The sequence below is a fragment of the Cnephaeus nilssonii genome (genome assembly GCF_951640355.1).
Source record: "Cnephaeus nilssonii genome assembly, chromosome: 5".
In the NCBI taxonomy this organism is placed as follows: Eukaryota; Metazoa; Chordata; class Mammalia; order Chiroptera; family Vespertilionidae; genus Cnephaeus; species Cnephaeus nilssonii.
This window is the reverse complement of record NC_137076.1, coordinates 91,079,511-91,098,501: the sequence shown is the minus strand read 5'-3', so window position 1 is coordinate 91,098,501 and position 18,991 is coordinate 91,079,511. Positions and strand designations below refer to the sequence as shown.

General features: G+C 51.5%; 1 protein-coding gene across 1 annotated transcript in view; it reads right to left on the bottom strand.

The window, feature by feature from the left end:
* Positions 1-16,699, bottom strand: part of GALNT10 (polypeptide N-acetylgalactosaminyltransferase 10) — a 181,052-nt gene extending 164,353 nt beyond the window's left edge. The window contains exon 1 of the mRNA XM_079770745.1: positions 16,418-16,699. Within this exon, the coding sequence (XP_079626871.1) occupies positions 16,418-16,576 (159 nt within the window). The 5' untranslated portion in view covers positions 16,577-16,699. The remainder of the gene's footprint in view (positions 1-16,417) is intronic.
* Positions 16,700-18,991: the final 2,292 nt, after the last annotated feature.

Below are 18,991 nucleotides of genomic sequence, written 5' to 3'. Positions count from 1 at the left end.
CCTAGGGCCAGAGTTTTATCGTTTTCAAAACACACCCTCTCCATCTTCTCTCTTCTTTGTAATGGAGAACCCTGAAGGAGGGGTGTTGCCAAGCCCCTTTTGTAAAAGAGGTCCTTGGGGCCCAGAAGTGGTAATAATTGGCTGAAGGACACGAGGCACAGATTTACATCCCAACTGATATTCAGTCTCCTGTTCCTTTCTTCTCGAAAGGGAAAGCACTTCCAAAGAAAGTTGCCAACTCAAGTTCTGCTTCCTAAACCCCAGCTTAGCCACCATCTGGGCTTCTCTCATCTCAAATCATTCTAACAAACTAACGCAAAGACCTGAGGACAGCCCAGCTGTGTGTTTGACTCGGAGCCGGTAACAACAGCAGTAGTAGCTAATGCTTAGCACAATCTGGCACTGGGCTGAGAACACCGAACACCTTCACATGTGTTTCACAGAAGAGGAAACTGAGGCACCGAGATGTTAAAGTCGCTTGCTTGAGGCTCTAAAGTGCTAAAGTAGAGAAGCTGGGATTTAAACCTACAGGGGCCTGTGGCTTTAATCCCTTTGCCACCACTTTCTGGCTGTGTGAGCCTGCATAAGTTACTTAATTTCTCTCAACCTTACTTTTGGGATCTGTGAAATGGGGATAATAATAACAGCGACCCACAAGGCAGTCCACAGCAATAAACGAGATAACGTAAGTGAAGCACCTGGCATCAGGACTACCCACTGCACAAGTCCAGGGAATACTGTTCACAAACGGAGATGTGCTATAAGGCAGTCCTGCCTGGCACAGCGCCCATCACAGTGAAAATGCTAAACGCTAGCATCGGGGTTCACCATCCTGTAGGGCAGTGCCAATAATCAGGGTCAATAACCGGCTCTGAACGGCTCTCCTTGCTTGTCCATCCTAACTTAGTTTTCCATGGGCTACCTCAGTTCTTAGGACAAACTTGGGGGCGTGTCTTGCTTCCCCAAGCTGATGTAAACTGGGATCCCTTGAACCACCTGCAGCGCCAAGCACACAGGAGGCCCTCGGGAACTGTGGTGGTTTTTAAATGTCAAGTTCTTTCACACTCTTCCCTTCAAGAGGTGTCCATGACAATGTTGGAGGTCTAGGTCAGATGAGGATTGTGGCTTCCGGCCTGCTCTCTCTCTCAGACCATTTGCTCTGGGAAAGGCTAACTGCCATGCGCTAGGGACACTCGGCTTCCTGTAGAAAGATCCAGGCGGTGAGGAACGGAGGCCTCAGGCCAACAGCCACGTGAGTGAGCGTCTGGGAAGCGGATCCCCCGCCCAGTCAAGACATCAGATGACCGCAGCCCTGGCCAAGATCTTGATTGCAATCCCGTGGGAGACCATGAGCCAGAGCCACCCAGCAGAGCCCGAATTCCTGACCCACAGAAACTGTGAGGTAATCAGTGTGTGTTGTGATAAGCTTCCGAATTTTGAGATGACTGTTATACAGCAATACATCACCCAAAGAGGAACCAAGTGGGAATTTCACAGCAAGCAGACCACAGGGAAGTCGTAGTTTTGGGGTGGAAAGGGCAATCCTCATACCTGGATGGCAGCATCCCTCTTATTAAACTAAAAGAGAAATCAGATGGAAGTCTGGAGATGGATGAGCTTCATGCAGTCAGGCTTTGGCTCAGCAATCACCATAGGAAAAAAGAGGGGGAAGTGGAGAGGAGGTCACCCAGGTTAAGGAAGGCTGGCTGAACAGCTCAGCACTCCCCTCCCACAGAAGATCCCCTCCTGGGGATCAAGCCTGCGACCCTGGGCATGTGCCCTGGCTGGGAATTGAACCGTGACCTCCTGGTTCATAGGTCCATGCTCAACCACTGGGCCACACCAGTCGGGGCCCACATTCTTTAGATCATATTTAGAGTTCCCTTTACTTTGTAAGAGCCAGTCCTTCATTACTCCAATCTCCTGTCATAGTTAATAATTCTTTACAACAAATGTTCCATGTTCATGGGTGTTTTCTCTCTCCTGATTGAATCCTAACTAACATAATTCTGAATCCTAAAATGTGCCTCATACAGAGGGCTGAGGCTAAGGGATTCTGGACCTGACATGATAACAGAGTCTAAGAACCATTCCTTATAGGCCAGGCACTGTCCCAGTTGCTGTGTGTATATGAACTAATTTAATCCTGATAACTATCCTATGGTACTATTGCCATGCCCATTTTATTTTATTGATTTATTTTTGAATTTTCATAAGAGTTTATTTGAGCCAAACTAAAGACATACCAGGGAGCAAGATCTCAAGTGCTCCTATCATAGCCATTTTAAAGTAGAGGAAATGGGGAGACAGAGATTCGGGAACTTTCCCAACAGCTAGTCAAGGGCAGAGCTGGGACTCAGACCCAGGCAAACCTGTGGCCCTATGACCCTAGGGGTGAGGTGGGGAGGGGGGGAGGAGAGAGGTGGCAGCAGGGACATCAGCTTGAGGGCTACTGTGCGTCCTCTCCTATGCTCTCGGGGCGCAGGGCCCACTCCTCTGACTGCCTACGTCTCGATGCCCTCGAACTATCTGCCCAGGGGTCCAGCTGGTCCTCAAGGGCAGAGACCATGTCCTTTCCGGCCGGAATGTCAAGTGCGTAGCAGAGAGCCAGCCTGGGCACATTCAGCATTCAGTCAAAAGCCGCAGGCTGAATGACACACTGAATGAAGCACAACCTCAGGCACAAACGCCAGCTAAACGACGGGCTGAGCCTCCTAGTCACACCCTGTGCTGGGCGTGCTCTGGCCCCCAAGTCCTGTCCTGGGAGCTCCTGTCTCACCTGGCCTCGCATGAAGACATCTGACAGTGGCGACACAATGACCTGCTGGGTCTCTTTCAACTCCTGAACTCCAGGACCCTTCAGAAAGCAAGCCTGGCCCCGGGACTTCTCTGCCCAGCACGTCTCTGGGAACCGCAAGTGAAGTTCAGCCCATGGACCTGGCCCCACCAGCGTTCTTGCCTCTCCCAGGCCCACTCCTGACATTACTTTTTAGGAGCCAGCAGCACTGAACTTGGGAGAGCCTGCACACACCATGCTGTTTTGCCCACTCTGGGCTTGGGACTGTGCTCCCACCCTGCCCCCAGCCCTTTCCCGGCCCGGCTGAACCAGCCCACTCACCTTCAAAGCTTGAGGTCAGGATTCCCCCCTCAGACGGCCTTTCCTGCTCCACCTGCCCTGCCCATCTGGTCAACTGACTCCTCTAAGTGCTCACACAGTGGGATCCCTGCAGCTACGAGAGGGTCCCATTATATTCAGCTGGACCTGTCTGGTGTGTGGAGCCACGGGCAGAGGTAAAGGCTGGGAACCGCAGGGCAGTCACAGCTCCATCAGCGGCCAGCTGCATGACCTTGGGTGGGGCATTTCCCCTCCCTGGTGCTTAGTGCCCTCCTGTACAAAAGGGGGATATTTACAGTGTGCAAGCCTCTGGGCTGCTGTGAAGACTAAGAACAGTGATGTACGTAAGGCACCTGACACTGTGACTGGCCAAAGCAACCTGCATGGAAGTTACATTATGAGTGTCTGAAGCTCAGCGGCTGCAAGTTGCATAGTTGGGTGGCCTCACAATAGGCTTAATGGATTCATGAATGGATTCATCCTTTCTCTCTCAACGCCCACAGTCTACAAACTGGTCCCCTGGCCTCCAGTGGAGGACTCCTGCATTGCCATATCCACTTTTCTGAGGCATTCGTCCGACCAGGTCCTCTCTGCAAAACTACTGATGACTTCCCAGTGTCCTGAAGTCCAGTGTGCCGCACCCGCTGTGCCCCGGCCCCCACCTCCCACAGTTACTCTCTAAGAGACATTTGAAGGTTCAGTGACTGGCTTACTCCCTGCTCCAGGGACAGGGTCTCTCCTTTCTGCCACCTGAGAGGCCCCAATCCTGGGATGAACACTTCTGTAAATTCCTAACCTTTCTCAGGGCCACCTTAAAAGTGACCACCTTCCAGAAGTCCATCCGACCTCGACCAGTGCAACCTCCTCCTCTTCACACCCACAGCACCTGGCTGGCTCCTGCAGTATAAGGATGCTCTGCCTTGTGCACCAGGTCACCATGAACTTGTCCATGTCCCCTTGTAGCAAGGAACTCTCTAAAGGCAGCAGCAGTTGCTTTCTGTACCTACCACACAGCAGCCCCCCAAATCAATTACATTGGGGCACAGGATAAAAAGAAATAGTTGGAATCATTGCAGTTGGAACTCAGAAAAAGAAAGATAACACAGTTAAGTAAAGGCAGTAGCATGTGTTTACTCATTGGTGCTCAAGGTTATTAGCCAAGTTAAAAAAAGAAAAAAAGAGGTTGATCTCTTAACAAGGAGAGTGGCTTTATAAAGAATGCATATGTGCAGGATAATATGCTAATCCTCCATAGGAGGAGAGGATTTTCCCCATGAATTAAAAAGGAATCGAAGTCCCTAGAAGAGATTAAGACAATTATCCTGCCTTTGCAAAGTGTTTTATCCACTCCGCCCAAACACAACACAGAACCGCACGCATGTACACAAAACAATGTAATGAGAAAATGGAAGATGTTCCATGAACTGGTTTCCTGGGGCTACCTAAAAACGTACCACAAACCAGGAGGCTTAAAACAACTGAAATTTACGGTCTCACAGTTCTGGGAGCTGCAAAGTGGAAATCAAGGTGTTGGCAGGGCCATGCTCCCCCCAAAGCCTCATCCAGCTGCCCCAGGCCTGCCTTGGCTTATGCCAACCTCTGCCTAAGTCTTCCCAAGGCCATCTTCCCTCTCTGTGTCTCTCCTCCTAGAAGGACACTAGTGAGACACATAAGATTAAGGGCCAACCCTACATGACCTTATCTTACCTAAATACACCTGCAATGACCCTATTTCCAGAGGTCACATTCTGAGGTACTGGGGGTTAGGACCTCAACATGCCTTTTTTGGGGGACATGATTCAATCCATAACAGTCTATTCATTGATTTAGTGGGAGATGTGGTTCGGGGAGAAGGACCTGCCCAAGGTCACACAGCAACTCAAGGTGGTTCCTCCACCCGGAAGAGATGACAACAGGGTCAGCAAGCTGCAGCTTGCTAAATCCAGTCTGCTGCCTGTTTTTGCAAAGCTCTGTTGGGACACAGCACGCTCATTCATTTATGTACTGTCTCTGGCTGCTTTCACACTGTAATGACAGAGCTGAGTAGTCACAGCAGAGCCTGCATGGTCCACAAGACCTAAAATATCCCCTGGCCTAAAAGAATAGATGAAATACACTGGCCACGTTTGGAGATGGACCTTCTAGAAAATAGAGGAAGCTTAGGCCCAGGTGGAAGTCCTATGGGGTCCTTCTCTCCAGCTGGAACCTCATCTAAGGGGCTGTCTGGCTGGGAAAGCTCCTTCTACATTACCTCCTTCTGCCTAGAGAGATGGCAAAACACAGCACTCTATCATCCATGCCACTAATGTTGTACAAATTACACCCTATAAGCATTTCCAAGGGACAGAAATTAATTCTAACTGGAAAGACCAGAGAATACTTTCTGGGAAAGGATAGATTTGAGAGAAGCCTAAAAGATGTGTAGTGGGCACTCAAGAAATCCTCTAAGTCACCCTGAGCCATAACATATTACCTAGCACTATGCTGAACTAAAGGGAGTGAGTTCCCCATCGCTGGAGGTGTTCAAGCCAAAGATGGCTGACCATTCGGGAGGGCTGAGGTCAGGGAGATGGGACAAGATGAAAGACTGTCCCCTTGGAATTGTGGGTTCCACAGTGGTAGTGGCTTCTTTAGTCTCATCTGTCATCGTATTTGCGTCAGGAGTAGAGGGAGAGACAGAGAGACATACAGAGACAGGGAGAGGAAAGGGTTGAGAATAGGAGAGGAGTGAAAGAAGCACACTCACACCCAAAGTCAAAGAGAGCCCACACAAACCACAGAGGGAGGAAACCCATACCAGGCTTTTTCCCCTCCTAAAAGCTACAGAGAAAAAAAAAGAGAGCAAAAGCCTGACAATTAGAGTTAAAACTAATCAAATGTCCCTTTAATACCTCTGGCTTGGCACCTAGCAGCCTTCTTAATGTGTCCCATTGTTCCCTGGCAGGGCCCTTGGCTGCCTCACAGCAGACAGCAGTACCTGACAATGGCCCAAATGTGTGTGTGTGTGTGTGTGTGTGTGTGTGTGTGTGTGTCTGTCTGCGGGGGGGGGGGGGGGGGGCGGCAGGGGAGGGACAGGAAGAGTTATCTGTACTCTGCTGTATGCCAGGAAGATACTATTCCCACTTTATGGGAGAGGAAATGGAGGCCAAGGGAGGTGAAATGACTTGCCACAGCATGGTGGTGAGGAGCACCAGTGTAAGAATGTGTTTCCGTCCCGCCGCTTACTTATTTCCTCTGCGTTCCTGGAAGTTATTGGAGCTTCCTGAGCCTCACTTTAACCACATGCAAAACTGAGCACTTGCCTCCTGGGCTTATAACTCTAATGAAATTAGATGGGCACAGTGCGTGGCATGCAGCAACCGCTCAGGAAGGTAGCGGTCATCACTGTGGAGCCAGGACTCAGAGAGAGAGCCTAGCGCTCAGCCAGGACTGGCTGCCACACCGACTGTGCCAGTGGCCACGGCCACACCAGCAGCCACCTAGAGCCTCAAGGGAAGGTTCCTGAAGCGGGTGGAGCCGCAGCCACTCCTGTCCTGGCAAAGCTGGCTGTGTTCAGCTGAACTGCCTCACCCAGTGATCTCTGGGGGCCCCAAATGGCTCTCACACCGGCTCTCTCTTTTCCAGAAATGCCCGAATGCCTTTAACGCCCCTCCCACAGGGAACTCGGAAAGTGCCACTTCTGCCGGGAAAGCCATCTTTCCTCTCGTTTCACAGACTCCTAGCCCCCACCCCCCAACAGGAATGCACAGGCCGAAAACAAAGCGGACCCTGTACGCACTCCATTTCCAACAAGCCCACGGCAGCCCCTGACACGGCAGGAGCGAACTTGACTAGACAGGGCGGCCCTCAAACTCGGACACCTGCGGACTCCGAGAAGCAAGGGAAGGGATCGTTGGGCTCAGATAGAGCAGGAACAGCTGATATAAACTTAAGTGAGTTTGTTCAAGAGCCTGTGGTTTATATATTTATATTTCCAAGGAACCATCTTCTTTTTCTTTTCCTGAAAAGTACATTAGGCTGACGGCACGATTAGCCTCAATTGAACTGGCTCTGTGAACATTGCTATCACTTCTGCTCTTTGAACCTTGTTTTTCCTCATCTCTAAAGTGGGGGCCATAAGCCCCACCCTGCCTCCTCCATGACATAAAGAGAAGACGCTGGACAGAGGTTCTGAAGCAGGGCTCCCGAACCCAAATGTCTCCAGAGGCCAGGCTGGCTGTGCAGAGGCTGCAGAACCCAGGTCTGGGGACACAAAGCACGGCTGGGACCATGGCCACCCGGAGAGCTGGCCTGTCTAGAGGGGGCAGCTGCTACCCAGACCCAACCCCTTTTTGTGAGACTGGAACCTGGGCCCTGGTGCCAAACTTTTCCATTTCCCCCCAAAAGTCAGAAATGAGAATTTTTTAAAAATGTGAAACATTCCGATGTTTAGGTACCGATAACTTATTAACATTTAAAAATAAAGACACCCAACCATCCCTGGGCCAGCACTAGGTGAGCCATAAAAAACATACCCGCCAGTTTACAACCTCCATTAAAGTACACATGAGGGTTTTAAATAATATAAAGGTCAAATAAAAGAAGTTCTCTGAAGGAGACAGCCATTAGGGTTTATTATCAATAAAATAACCAGGAATCCAAACCACAGACCCTGGTGCCCCAAGAATAGAAACACCAACTCTTCACTAAAGTCAGGTGCCAGATTTAGAAATTGGTTATTTCACAAATAGATGTGCACATATACACACATTTTCACTGTCAGCGGCTGACTCTGATCAATACTCAGGAGGAAACATGCAAAAATAACAGTTTTCAGTTGAGCACATACAATGTGCTTTAGCAGCAGGAAGCAATTTTCACACACACTCCCCCGGCAGCTGTTTCCAACCTATTCCCTTGAAGAGGCCACCTCCCTCCAGCCCTCACCGGCCCCCTCAGCTCAGCAGCCCGCCACTTGGAGGGCTCACCTTTGCAACCCACGGGGGAGACCCGCACAAACACACAATGTTAACTGGAGTCTCGGGAGGGTGCCCAGTGAGGCGCCCAGGAGGCACGTGGGCCTGCGGTAATCTGCCCTGGCACTGCCGTCTGCACACGCAACTAAGGGAAGAGCTTTCCAGAGCCCAGGCTCATGGGGCCCTGGGCGATAACCTCCCACCGTGGCCTCCTGTCCAGGGGAAGGGGGTGAGCTCACCCAGGTCACAGGCCCAGGGGGTGGGGAGGCAGCAGGAAGGAGCCCGGGGCTGTGTGCTCCACTTGCAGGAGACACTGGGGGTCGGAATCCTGTTGCCCTCACTTTCCAGCTGTGGTGACATCACTGAACTCCTCTGCACCACAGTTTTCTCATCTTTATTGTAATTCCATCCTCTCCATGGCACTGTGGAGCAGCGTCACTGTGCTCGTTTTAGGAGAAGCTTTGATTATTATGCTCATTTTAGGAGGAGGCTGCAGCTCCAGAGGCGGGGCAGAGCTAGGCCTGGTTCCTGATCCCACACTCTCTCAGGCTCAAGGGAGAGGTTCCTCGGATCTCCACAATGCCACCCCTTCCCAAGAGGCCCCAAGTTTGGTACCACTGCTCTCCCCACACAGGCACCTCATTCTTGCCTCCGACGCAGGATGGCAGAGCACCCTTCCTGGGAGGGCAACAGACCACGGACATCAGAGGAAAACAGCTGGAGGGCCCCGGAGAGTCCCGGCAGCCCACAGCGGAGGGATTTTCCAAGTGCACTGCCTATCCCAGATCTAAGATCTAAGATCTAAGTTCTAAGATCCGGACTCTGAGACGCTTGCACCTAATATTGTGCCACTAACAGGCTCCACAGGGCTCCCCTGGGAGTGCTGGTTGGCAACTCCAGGAAGAGAAGTTCAAAGGCAGGTCCCCAAGTGCTCCTGGGGAAAGTAAAGTGGGCCCCTGGAGAAGGCGAGGTCTGCCTCTTGGGGGTGCTGGCAAGTTGGGGATGTGGGCAGAGAGAAGAGAGTTCCCTGATGGGCTCTCAATAGCATTTAAGTACAAGGTTCCTTGACCCCCCCATAATGGCCGGATGGGGCTCCTTGGGCGGGGGCCCCCAGGGACTCTGAAGCGCCATGCAGTTGGAGAAGAACCATTCCTCAGGCTAAGCTGCCTGCACTAGGCCAGCAGTTGCTGAGCACCAACCACGTCATCCACTCGCTTGTTTCTCCAGTCCTCATCAAATGTTGGGGGCAAGCGAGAGTGGGTGACCAAGATGGAGGTTAGCGCCTGCCTTCTGGAGCAGCCAGTCTGAACAGATTAAAAACGATTACTACACTGCAAGGTACATGTACATGAGGGGTTCTGCTCTGAGACCCCGACTCACCCTTGCTACCTCAGGTTGCCCCAGCAGGGGTGAGCCAGGTTTAGGAGGGAGGTTGCAGGGAAGACGCGGGCCTGAGGCAAGGGAGCCATGTGTGTGGAGTCCCAGGGGCACGTGGAACACACCAGCAGGTGCAGGAAGGGAGAAGCAGAAAGAAACACCAGGCTGTGCCGGCCCGAAGGCCTCTGATCGAACCAGGCCGATGAGAAAACCAAAGCTTGGGGGACCTGAGACCTGTGAGAAACCCGAGGGCATGCATGCTTCCTGGAGGCGGCAAAGAATACTTCCTAGAAGGAAGCAGAGGATCTGGGTCCTCTCCCAGGGTAGGAAGCAGCTAGGTCTCCCCCCGATAATTGCCTCAGGTATCAAAGATTCAGGGAGTGGGACACAAAGAGCTGCCTGTGCATGCACAGCCTCCTCCCCACCCCCATCATGAGAGACTGCCTGGCCCTGGTCCACCTCTGAACCCTGTGCTGCTGGGCCAACCACCTATGCTGGGATTGCTGACCTTCCAATGACACCGGAGGCACCCTTCCCTCCCTTGGCCACAGGCACTACACACTGCCTCACGGGGTCTCAATCTAGGAGGACTGGCTCCTTCATTTGCTCCCACCTGTGAGCTACTGTGACTCTCTGACAAGCTGCACAGATAAAGGGCCTATTAATCCACTGCCTCGCAGAAGAAGTGCTAAATAAATGGTAGCTGCTATTATTATTAACAGTATCATGCTCAGCATCATCGTCCTTAGCATCATTTCATGATGTGGCTTTTATCACCAAACTAAAGAAAATTCAGCATTTGAAACTCAGACGTCTCTCAAAACCAAAGGGAAGGAAACCAATGGGCCGGCTTTCCCCCCTTTCTTCTTCTATCTACACTCAGCAGAGGGCACCAAACAGGAACCATCCAAAGATAAGAGAGAGGAGAGACACATGGAGAGAAAGCTACACACTCATAAATACACACCCACCCACCCCAGCAAGCGGAATTGTTTAGCTTCCTCTAGCTTCCAAAGTATGAACACTCCGCCTCCTCCAGCTAAGAGGGCCAGGCAGAAAAAGAGTCAGAGCTGAAGAGACAGAAGTTCTTTTTCAGCTTGAGAGAAATTTTCAATGAACTGACTTTTAATGTGTGTGCGAAGGGGCGGGGGCAGCTCTCAGGACGCCTGCGAGGGGGAGGGAAGGCAGCCGCAGAACTCACACGTGAGATGAAATAAAGGCGGCTTTCAACTGCTCCTCGGCTCAGCCCTCTGCTCCAGCTGGCCGTCCCCAGGAGGAAACTGAGGCCCACAGAGTTAAGCCTCTCAGGCAAGGGTGGGGCAGAATGAGAACCAGACCTCCAGACTGCAGGTTCAGGGATCAAAATTGAGTCCAGGAGGGCCAAGGGGTTTTATCTCGAGGACCACGTCTGATCCCTCAACTGCCTGGGATCCTGTGTCAGCAGGATTCTGAAGGGGACATTTGTTGGCTTCTTCACCAGATTTCATGTCCCCTCCTCCCCACCCGATTTTTCCCAACTGCTCTTCCTAAGATTTGGGTGGCCTGACCCGACCAGCAGTTCTGGAGTGGGTTAAGTCTATCAGCATCAACTGTGAATGGTTCAGAGAACCCATTAGATCCAAATTGGGCCAATAATGCCTAAGGAGATCTTGCTAGGGCTTATAGGCGAGACGTTTCCTCTCTTCTACAGAAGCTATCCGAAGTCACAGACTCTTTCCTCTGGGATCTGGGTGTGGATATGAGATGGGGAAGAGTTGCAACCATTTTTTGCTACCATGGGGGCTCAGTCTAGGACGTGAACCTCTGGATCACACCACACCTGAAGTCAATTGCAATTACAGGAGCTAACTAATAAATTCCCTGACTCATGTCAGCCCACGTGGCTTAATTCATTCTGTTACCTGCAACTGACAGAGAATCTGAGGTGGCGCTTGAACTGAGATTAGTCCATCTACCACAGATAGCAGTGATGGTGTCACCTGGGATGCTACAGGCGACGCGTCCTTTTCACTCCTCTGATTCCCCTGCTGGATCCCTTTGCCACCTTAAAATTTAATCCATATTAATTGCTTTAAAACTATAAACATTTGTGAAAAGAAAATGTAAAAGCCAGGTAAGTTCCAGCAGAGAGCTGGTCTCAGTAAGTGCTGGCCTCCAAAACTGGGAGTGATACTCTCGGCTCATGAAGAAAATAATGGTGGAGAAGGATCAAATATTAGCATGTGGAGGGGAAAATATTCATGGTCAAACAGAGTAAGAACTCGGAGAGAAGAACTGGGTTCTGATGTGCATGCCTCTCTCTGTGAACTGATTTCCCCTCTCCTGAGCCTCAGTTTCTGTATCTACAAAATGAGCGGGTGGGACTAGATGACTTCTCGAGCCCCCTTCCTGCTGATACACATCATAACTGAGCAAACACGTTCTATCTTACAAGTGCCACGCCAAGTGCTAGAAGAGGATGTGGTTCCTACTTTAAGACATTTCGGCAGGGGTGGGGGGGAAGGCCACAGGAACTCAGGCACATATAGGCTACCTCCTCACCCCACTTCACTGGGCGTGAGGACAGTGGTTTTCAGAGAAGTAGGACTCTTATTTCAGTCTTCCTGGGGGCAGAGCCTTATCCATCAGCTCTTCTTTTACTGGCTCTGACACAAAGATGGAATGCAGAGGGTCAGATACATTCAAAATAAAACAACCCACTGCTAACACCCATGAGCATTTAGCTGTCATGGGACATACGTCTGGCTGCCAGTTTGCCTCCAGGAGTTTTTCAGTGATGAGATCCTGATGCCATCTCTGTGGAAGAGCTGACTGTGGACAAGGTGCAATTAGCAAGCTAGATGGTTATCTTTCAAACAGGCCTTTGCGTTTTCATTCATTCCTGTTCCATTAGTTTTTATCGTGTCACTGGAGCCAGCAGATTAAAAGCTGAACATCCTCAGACTACAGCCTGAGAGAAGGCATTAGGGTTTGAACATATCTCTGAGTGGTGGCCTCCTCACAAGTTAGATACGAAAGCTTGTTTAAACACACTGCTACTATCCAGGCCTTTCCAGCACATGCTTCCAAACAAACCCACAGAACTCCAGGATGTTAGAGTTGGAAAAGTCCTCACAGTATCTATCCCCTACATCGCATTTGAGTTTCAACATGCCATTGACGCCGTTTGAGTAGCAGTGTTGACAAACAGTCTGAGGCCAAGTCTGGGTTTAATGGGAAAGAGATTGCTTAGCAATGTCTGCCCTGGCCAGGGGAGGGGAAGCACCATTATACACACAATTACCTTTCCCCTTCTGAATCTAAGCCCTTACCTCACAGATGAGGAATCCAAGGCCCAGAGAGGTTAAACCACTTTCCTAAGGTCACACAGTAAGTTTAAGGAAGGAGAGAGAACTAGAACCCAGGCCTCTGTTCTAAGGCCTTCCTCAGCTGGGCTCCTAGGGAGATTGCAAGCCCAGGATTAGGGAAAGCAGGTGGGGAGCAAGATTTGCTCAAGTAAATCAACAGCCCTTCCCCTGTGGCATCAGGCTTCAGCTGGGCACACAGGCAGGGAAGTGATTAGCCATCTACAGGATCCCAGCCCCTCTGTGGAAAATTAAGGAAATCATTCCAAGGCTACATTTCTATGGCACTTAACTTTCCGATTGCTAAGGCTCTGCCACCAGGAAGACTGACAGAGGGGGAAAAGGTATTGATTTCTGGATGTTTTAGGAATAAAGTTCACAATGAAAAACAAAGATACAATGAGTAAAAACTCCTGATACTTGAAACTTTAAGTCACTGGTATTCCATTAACCCACCAATTTCTATTCCATAGTCGCTCTTATCCAATGAAGTCATTTCTCACAAGAGATTACGGCTCAGAAATGGGGAGGAACTGCATCGTATTTCCCAGTATGGGTTTTTCATGGCCAGTTCCCAAATCTGGAATATGAAACAGACTGGAGAATCAAACCAAGATGTTAAGCAGATGGAGGCTAGGAATGAGAGGGAACCCCAAATTAAAATGAAGATGGCTTCAAGACTGGCTTTTCTTGCTTGGTATTGCAGCTTTCAAAGCAGCCAGCTGAGCTGTCTGACCAGATGGATTTGGAAATCCTAAGAGCATTCTGTGTCCTTTATAAATCAGCTGCCCTACCCAGCACCTCTGGAGCCACTGTGACAGTTGTATAGACTTAAGCTCTAGCAGATGATAAATGCTCTTAATTTAAAACTCTGTATTCTTCAATCCAGTGGAGAAATCAAGGAGTTAAAGGACCATTCAAACAGTGCATTTGTTACTCTCAAAGAAACTTTTCTCAAACCCACAAGGAATATATTTTTCATTTGGATAAAGTCCTGTCAGACTTCCCTCCAGAGCCTCTGCAGTTATTTCTACCGGAAAGATCAACGAGGTGCTCTGGGATCATGCTCAACAATTACAGGAGTGACAGGCTGAGCTCAGAACTGGTCAACCCTGTCGAAAAGAAGCTCTGTGTGCTCAAGATGCCAGATTTCCCAGACAGCAGCAGCCTGGCGTGTTCCGTGCAAATCCCGGTACTCTGGGATGAGGGGCAGAGCACCGTCACTATGAGAAGTCAGCCTCTCCCCTCAAGGCCAGCTGACATTCAAACGCAGGACCGGGGGCCAAGCCCAGTGCTGTGCATCTGCAGGAGAGTGGAACAAATAGGGGACTGTGTGGAAATTTGGCAGCGTGTTCCTGAAAGGCAGAGGATGAATGCAGAATCCTATAGCACCTAAAGAACTTGTCATTGGGGAAACAGCTCCATTCTGTTGCTCCCAGGGAGCCAATCCTTTAAAGCAAGGATAATCAGTTGGTACCCCCTACCACCACCATCAGACCCCATTCACCACTTCCTCCTCCTCCTCTTCATGATATTGCAGAGCAAAAGAAATGAACAAGAACTAGACCTTCCCAGATGTGCTTGTCTGTCCATTTCAGTTAAGGGCTCTGAGCAGCGCCCAGCTGTTGCTTCCCTCTCTCTCTGCCCAAAAGGCTGCCTTATTCCATCAATTCCCTGTTGCACAAGTGAGTAATTTACTTTGAAAGTTCAGGCCAAACTGGCAGTTAACCTTAACCTTCTCTCTACACATCTGGGTCTATAGAAAATGAGAATCAGGATGTCTGGCATCCACAGCAAATGAAATACGAGGGCTTTCTCCAGGCAGAGGCAGAATGTTATGAGCTATTTTAGAACCGGCCAGAGCTATTCCAAAGGAGAGTTTGCACTTGGGCAGGGCACTCTCCCCTATGACCCGGGGCTAAGTCCAGTATGGTGCCCCCACAGCTAGGGATGCTACAAGGGGCTCCTGCCACAGGAAAAAAAGGTGGTCAACGTACTCCTCATTGATTCATTGATGGTATTACAGAATGGTGGAGCTAGACCAATAACCACATTTTACATAAGGAGAAAGGGAGACTCAGAGACGGACCTGAGAGGTGATCAAGGACATACACAGCAAGTTTAATGGTAGGGCAGAGGACAGACCCTGACCTCCTAACCCTGGCCCAGGATGGGAACAGAAGAAAGAATTCGTGGAGCAAACACCCACAGGAATACAGAATTTAAGGGAGAGGCGTCTAAGCTGGCTGTCAGGGTTTGTGCCAGGGATTTAGGAAAGGAGTTAGGGCCCTTAGTGTCCAAACAGTAAGCTCTACCAGAAAGATCAACCAGGCCCTGCAGGATGGTTTGCAACAATTACCGAGCGACAGGCTACACTCAAAATCGGTCCGTTCTGTCACAAAGAGCCCTGCTCAAGATGCCCCACTCACTACCCAGACAGCAGCCTGAGAGCGGGAAGCGAAAGGAAAACCATCAGCTTCAAAAGTCAGCTTCTTCGCTCATCCTGCCAACAATCAGTCAGACTTGACCCTGCTGCACAAATTATCTGCTTCCCATGGAACCAGGAAATCCCTTAACAGACCTGACATATCCCACTGTGTGAAACATTTGTCAAGCATGCATTCGCTCACTGTCAGCTACTGGGTCAGGGGCTGGAAGGCTAGGAGCCAACTGACAGAGCTTCTGCTCTCAGTCTATAAGTATGTGTGACACTCAGCACACACACACACACACACACACACACACACACACCCCCGCATACATGGGTGAGTTCAGAGGAGGCAAAAACAATTAAAATCCTAGTCTACGCTGCAAGAAACAGCACACCTAATTAGCCTGAACAAGTTCAGAGGGGTCATGGTACTCTGAGAAGGGGCAAGGAAAGCATATAATATATTCCATCTTCTGGGCACTGGGCACAAATAGCCTCTGGGAAATGTTGGGGATCTCTCTACCAGAGCCCCCACTTCTGGACCCTCAGAAGGTCAAAAAAACAGGAGACCCCTCAAGAACCAGGAGCTCAACCCCCTTCCCCATCCCTAGGGCCTGAAGCTCCAAGGGGAGCATGATCTTTGCATACTCCAAGGAACCCACAGGATCTGGGAGGAGGAGAGCAAATAGGGAGAGGTGGGAGGCCCACCTCCTAACTCATGGCAACACAGGAAAGGGGATGACCTGAGTAGGGAACACCGGGATCAGCAGGTGGGGGGAAATTAGAAAAGACCTGGACACCATCTAGAAGTATCGGGATCTCCAGGAGTTATCCTGGGATGCGGCATGCTGGCAGTATCCTCCAAAAGAGATGCTGGAGGGGTGAGGGGGTTAGGCATATGGGCAGAAAGAAGGACGGGAACCTACGGTAAGAAACAGACGTCCAGACTGGGCATCAGGATTCCTGGTTTCCAGTTCTGGTTCTGCCTCTGACGGGCGTGGGGTCCTGGACAAGTCCCTGTCTTTCTCTGAACCTCAATTTCCCATCCAAAAAAAATAAATAAATAAATGGAAAGAACAGAAGTGTCTCCGGCGCTGACTCTGAGAAGGCAGGGGAAGGGGAAGGAAGGAACCGAAAGCTAGAAGTAAATTAGGGGAGAAAGTGTTCCCAACCCCCAAACATCTAGAGGACTCACCTGTCCGGCCGCTGGGGCCACCGCAGCCCCAGATCCCCCGGGGGTGCTGTCGGGCTGCCGTTCGCGGTACAGCGCCCAGAGCCCCACGTTGGGCAGAAGGACCAGGGCCGCCAGCACCAGCGCCACCGCCTGCAGAAGCCGCTTCTCCTTCCGCCTCATCGGGGCCGGTCAGCCCCGCCGCGTCCCGCCAGTCCCGCCGCGCGGCCCCCAGCTCCGAGCGTCAGCCCGCCCGCCCGCCCGGCGGCAGCAGCTCGGCGAGCAGAAGCGGCCGCGGCGCCGGCCCCGCTCCAACTCCGCGGCACTTCCGCTGCTCGCCAGCCGAGGAGCCGGGCTCGGCCACCGCGCCGCCGCCAAGGGGGGTGGTCGCCGCCGGCCCCGTAGGTCCCGAGACCCGGCCACCCGCTCACCCCGCGCTGCCCTCCGGTAGATCGGCTGCCGAGCGCCTTGTCCCGGAACACAAAACCTTCTTGCGGCTCTTCCTGGTCCGCCCGGGCGCCGCGGGGTCCGAGCGCAGACCGCTCCCCCCTCTCGGCCGCGATGGTGCGGTCCGCTCCTCGGCGGCCCCTCCGCCCGTAGGAGCTTTGCTAAAGTCCCGGAGTTGGGGAGTTGGGCGCTAACTGGTGCGGGGAGGCTTCGGTGCGTCTTCGCGCGCTGGGACGCGCCCGGGGATCCACAGCCCCGCCCGGCAACCTCTGCTCCGCATTCCAGTGGACACGGTGCGCGCTCCGCGGGGATGTGCAGGTTGTGCTGGAGCCGGGCGGGACGCTCCACTCCCGCAGCCCCGGGAGCTGGGGCTCCGCACCCACCTCGGCTCGGCTCCGAGAGAGAAACTGCGGACTTATTGTGACTCGGGGGACCCTGTGTCCCCCAGGCCACACCTGTGAAATGGGGCCACAGCCGTGCCTCACGCGCACTGCTTTGCCGGCGGACCCTCGTTTTTCTTCCTTTCGGAGCTCCTGACGTTAGGTGTGAACGCCTTGGGTAAACTGGGGAGTGCTGTGCCCGCCTGCCACCTGTCTGTTGACCCTGCAAACGGGCGGGGAGGTGACTGGCATCTCTCTGGCAGGACCTTTTCTCACGAAAGCCCAACCTCCTTGGGGTTGGAATGCCCTCCAGTCCCACGTGTACTTCTAGGCAATCAGCTCATGAAGCCCTTTATTGAAACCTCTTGTCCGTCTCTGTCTCAGGTTAGCTCTTCAGCAAACCCTTAGCGAACACCTACTGTGTACCAGACACTGTGCCAGGCACAGGGATGACATGAAAACAGACTCGAGCCCCCACATCTGGGAGCTGAAACATCAAATATACAATCGCATTAGACGGTGGAATGTGTCTGGACCGTGGGGTGGGCTCTGAGGGAGTGTGGCCCTCTGGGCACTGTGGAGGGCCACGGAGCTGGGCGGTGACGCCTGTGGCTCCTCAGTGCTCTTCACGGAATTGCTTCCTCTGATGCCCAGGGACCACGCGCCCTCTTGGTTGCCTTCCTCTTTTCCACCCCCAAAGCGTCCTCTTGATTCTCTCCCCCTCCATCCAGCCCAGCCTCGGACCAGTGTCCTGATGACTCCTGCTTCCCAGTTCTTCCAGCTCCAGGCAGGGGGGTGGCGATTCCGTTTTCTAAAATCAAAGCTTACAGATTTTGACATTGGCTACAAAACCTTCAAAGCTCTCGTCATTTAGGCTCTAGAGTCCACACTGTGGCCTGCCAGGGCAGATCAAACATCCTTTCTCCTCTCTGCCCTGACCAATTGCTGGCTGCTTTCCTTGGCCACTTAGTTGCTTCTACCCAGAAAGCCCTCCTCTTCCCCATCTATGTCCGTAGAAATCTTGTGCATCTTTCCATGTCGGGTTGAACTGCCATCTCCTCCATGAAGTCCTCTGAAAGTCCTCACGGGGCGGCTGTCTTTCTTTGGATTTCTGTCACAGTAACGCTTACCTTTTACGGAATGCTATGTCAGGCACCATGTTAAACCCTTGACGTGCATCACCTCTTTTAATGTTCACAGCTTCCCTGTGAGATAAATGCTTTTCTTATCATCATTTGCAAATGAGACTCAGAATGAAGAAAAGTAAGCGCCAGAGTGATCCTGTTTTAACAAAGTTCAGATAGCATCACCTCTCTCCTCAAATTGCTTCAGTAGCTCCCCGCCTCCCTCTTATTTCTATAAAGAACCACAAGATCCTACAAGGCTACATGTGGATAGCCCTCACCCTTTACTCTCTTCATTATGCCCCAACCCATTGGCCTTCTTGCTGTTCATCAGAGAACATCAGGCACATTCCCACCTCTGGGCCTTTGCACTTGCTATTACCTCTGCCTAGACTGCTCGCTCTTCTTTCCCCAGATCCTTACCTAATGCCTTTTTAAAATATTTGTTTTATTGTAATAACATGCATAATATAAAATTTACCATTTGAGCCATTCAGTGGCATTAAGTACGTTCACATTATTGTGTAGCCATCACCACTACCCATCTCCAGAACTTTTTCATCTTCCTAAACAGAAATTCTGTACCCATTAAACACTAACTCCCCATTCCCTCCTCTCAAATGCTGGTAACCATCATTCTACTTTCT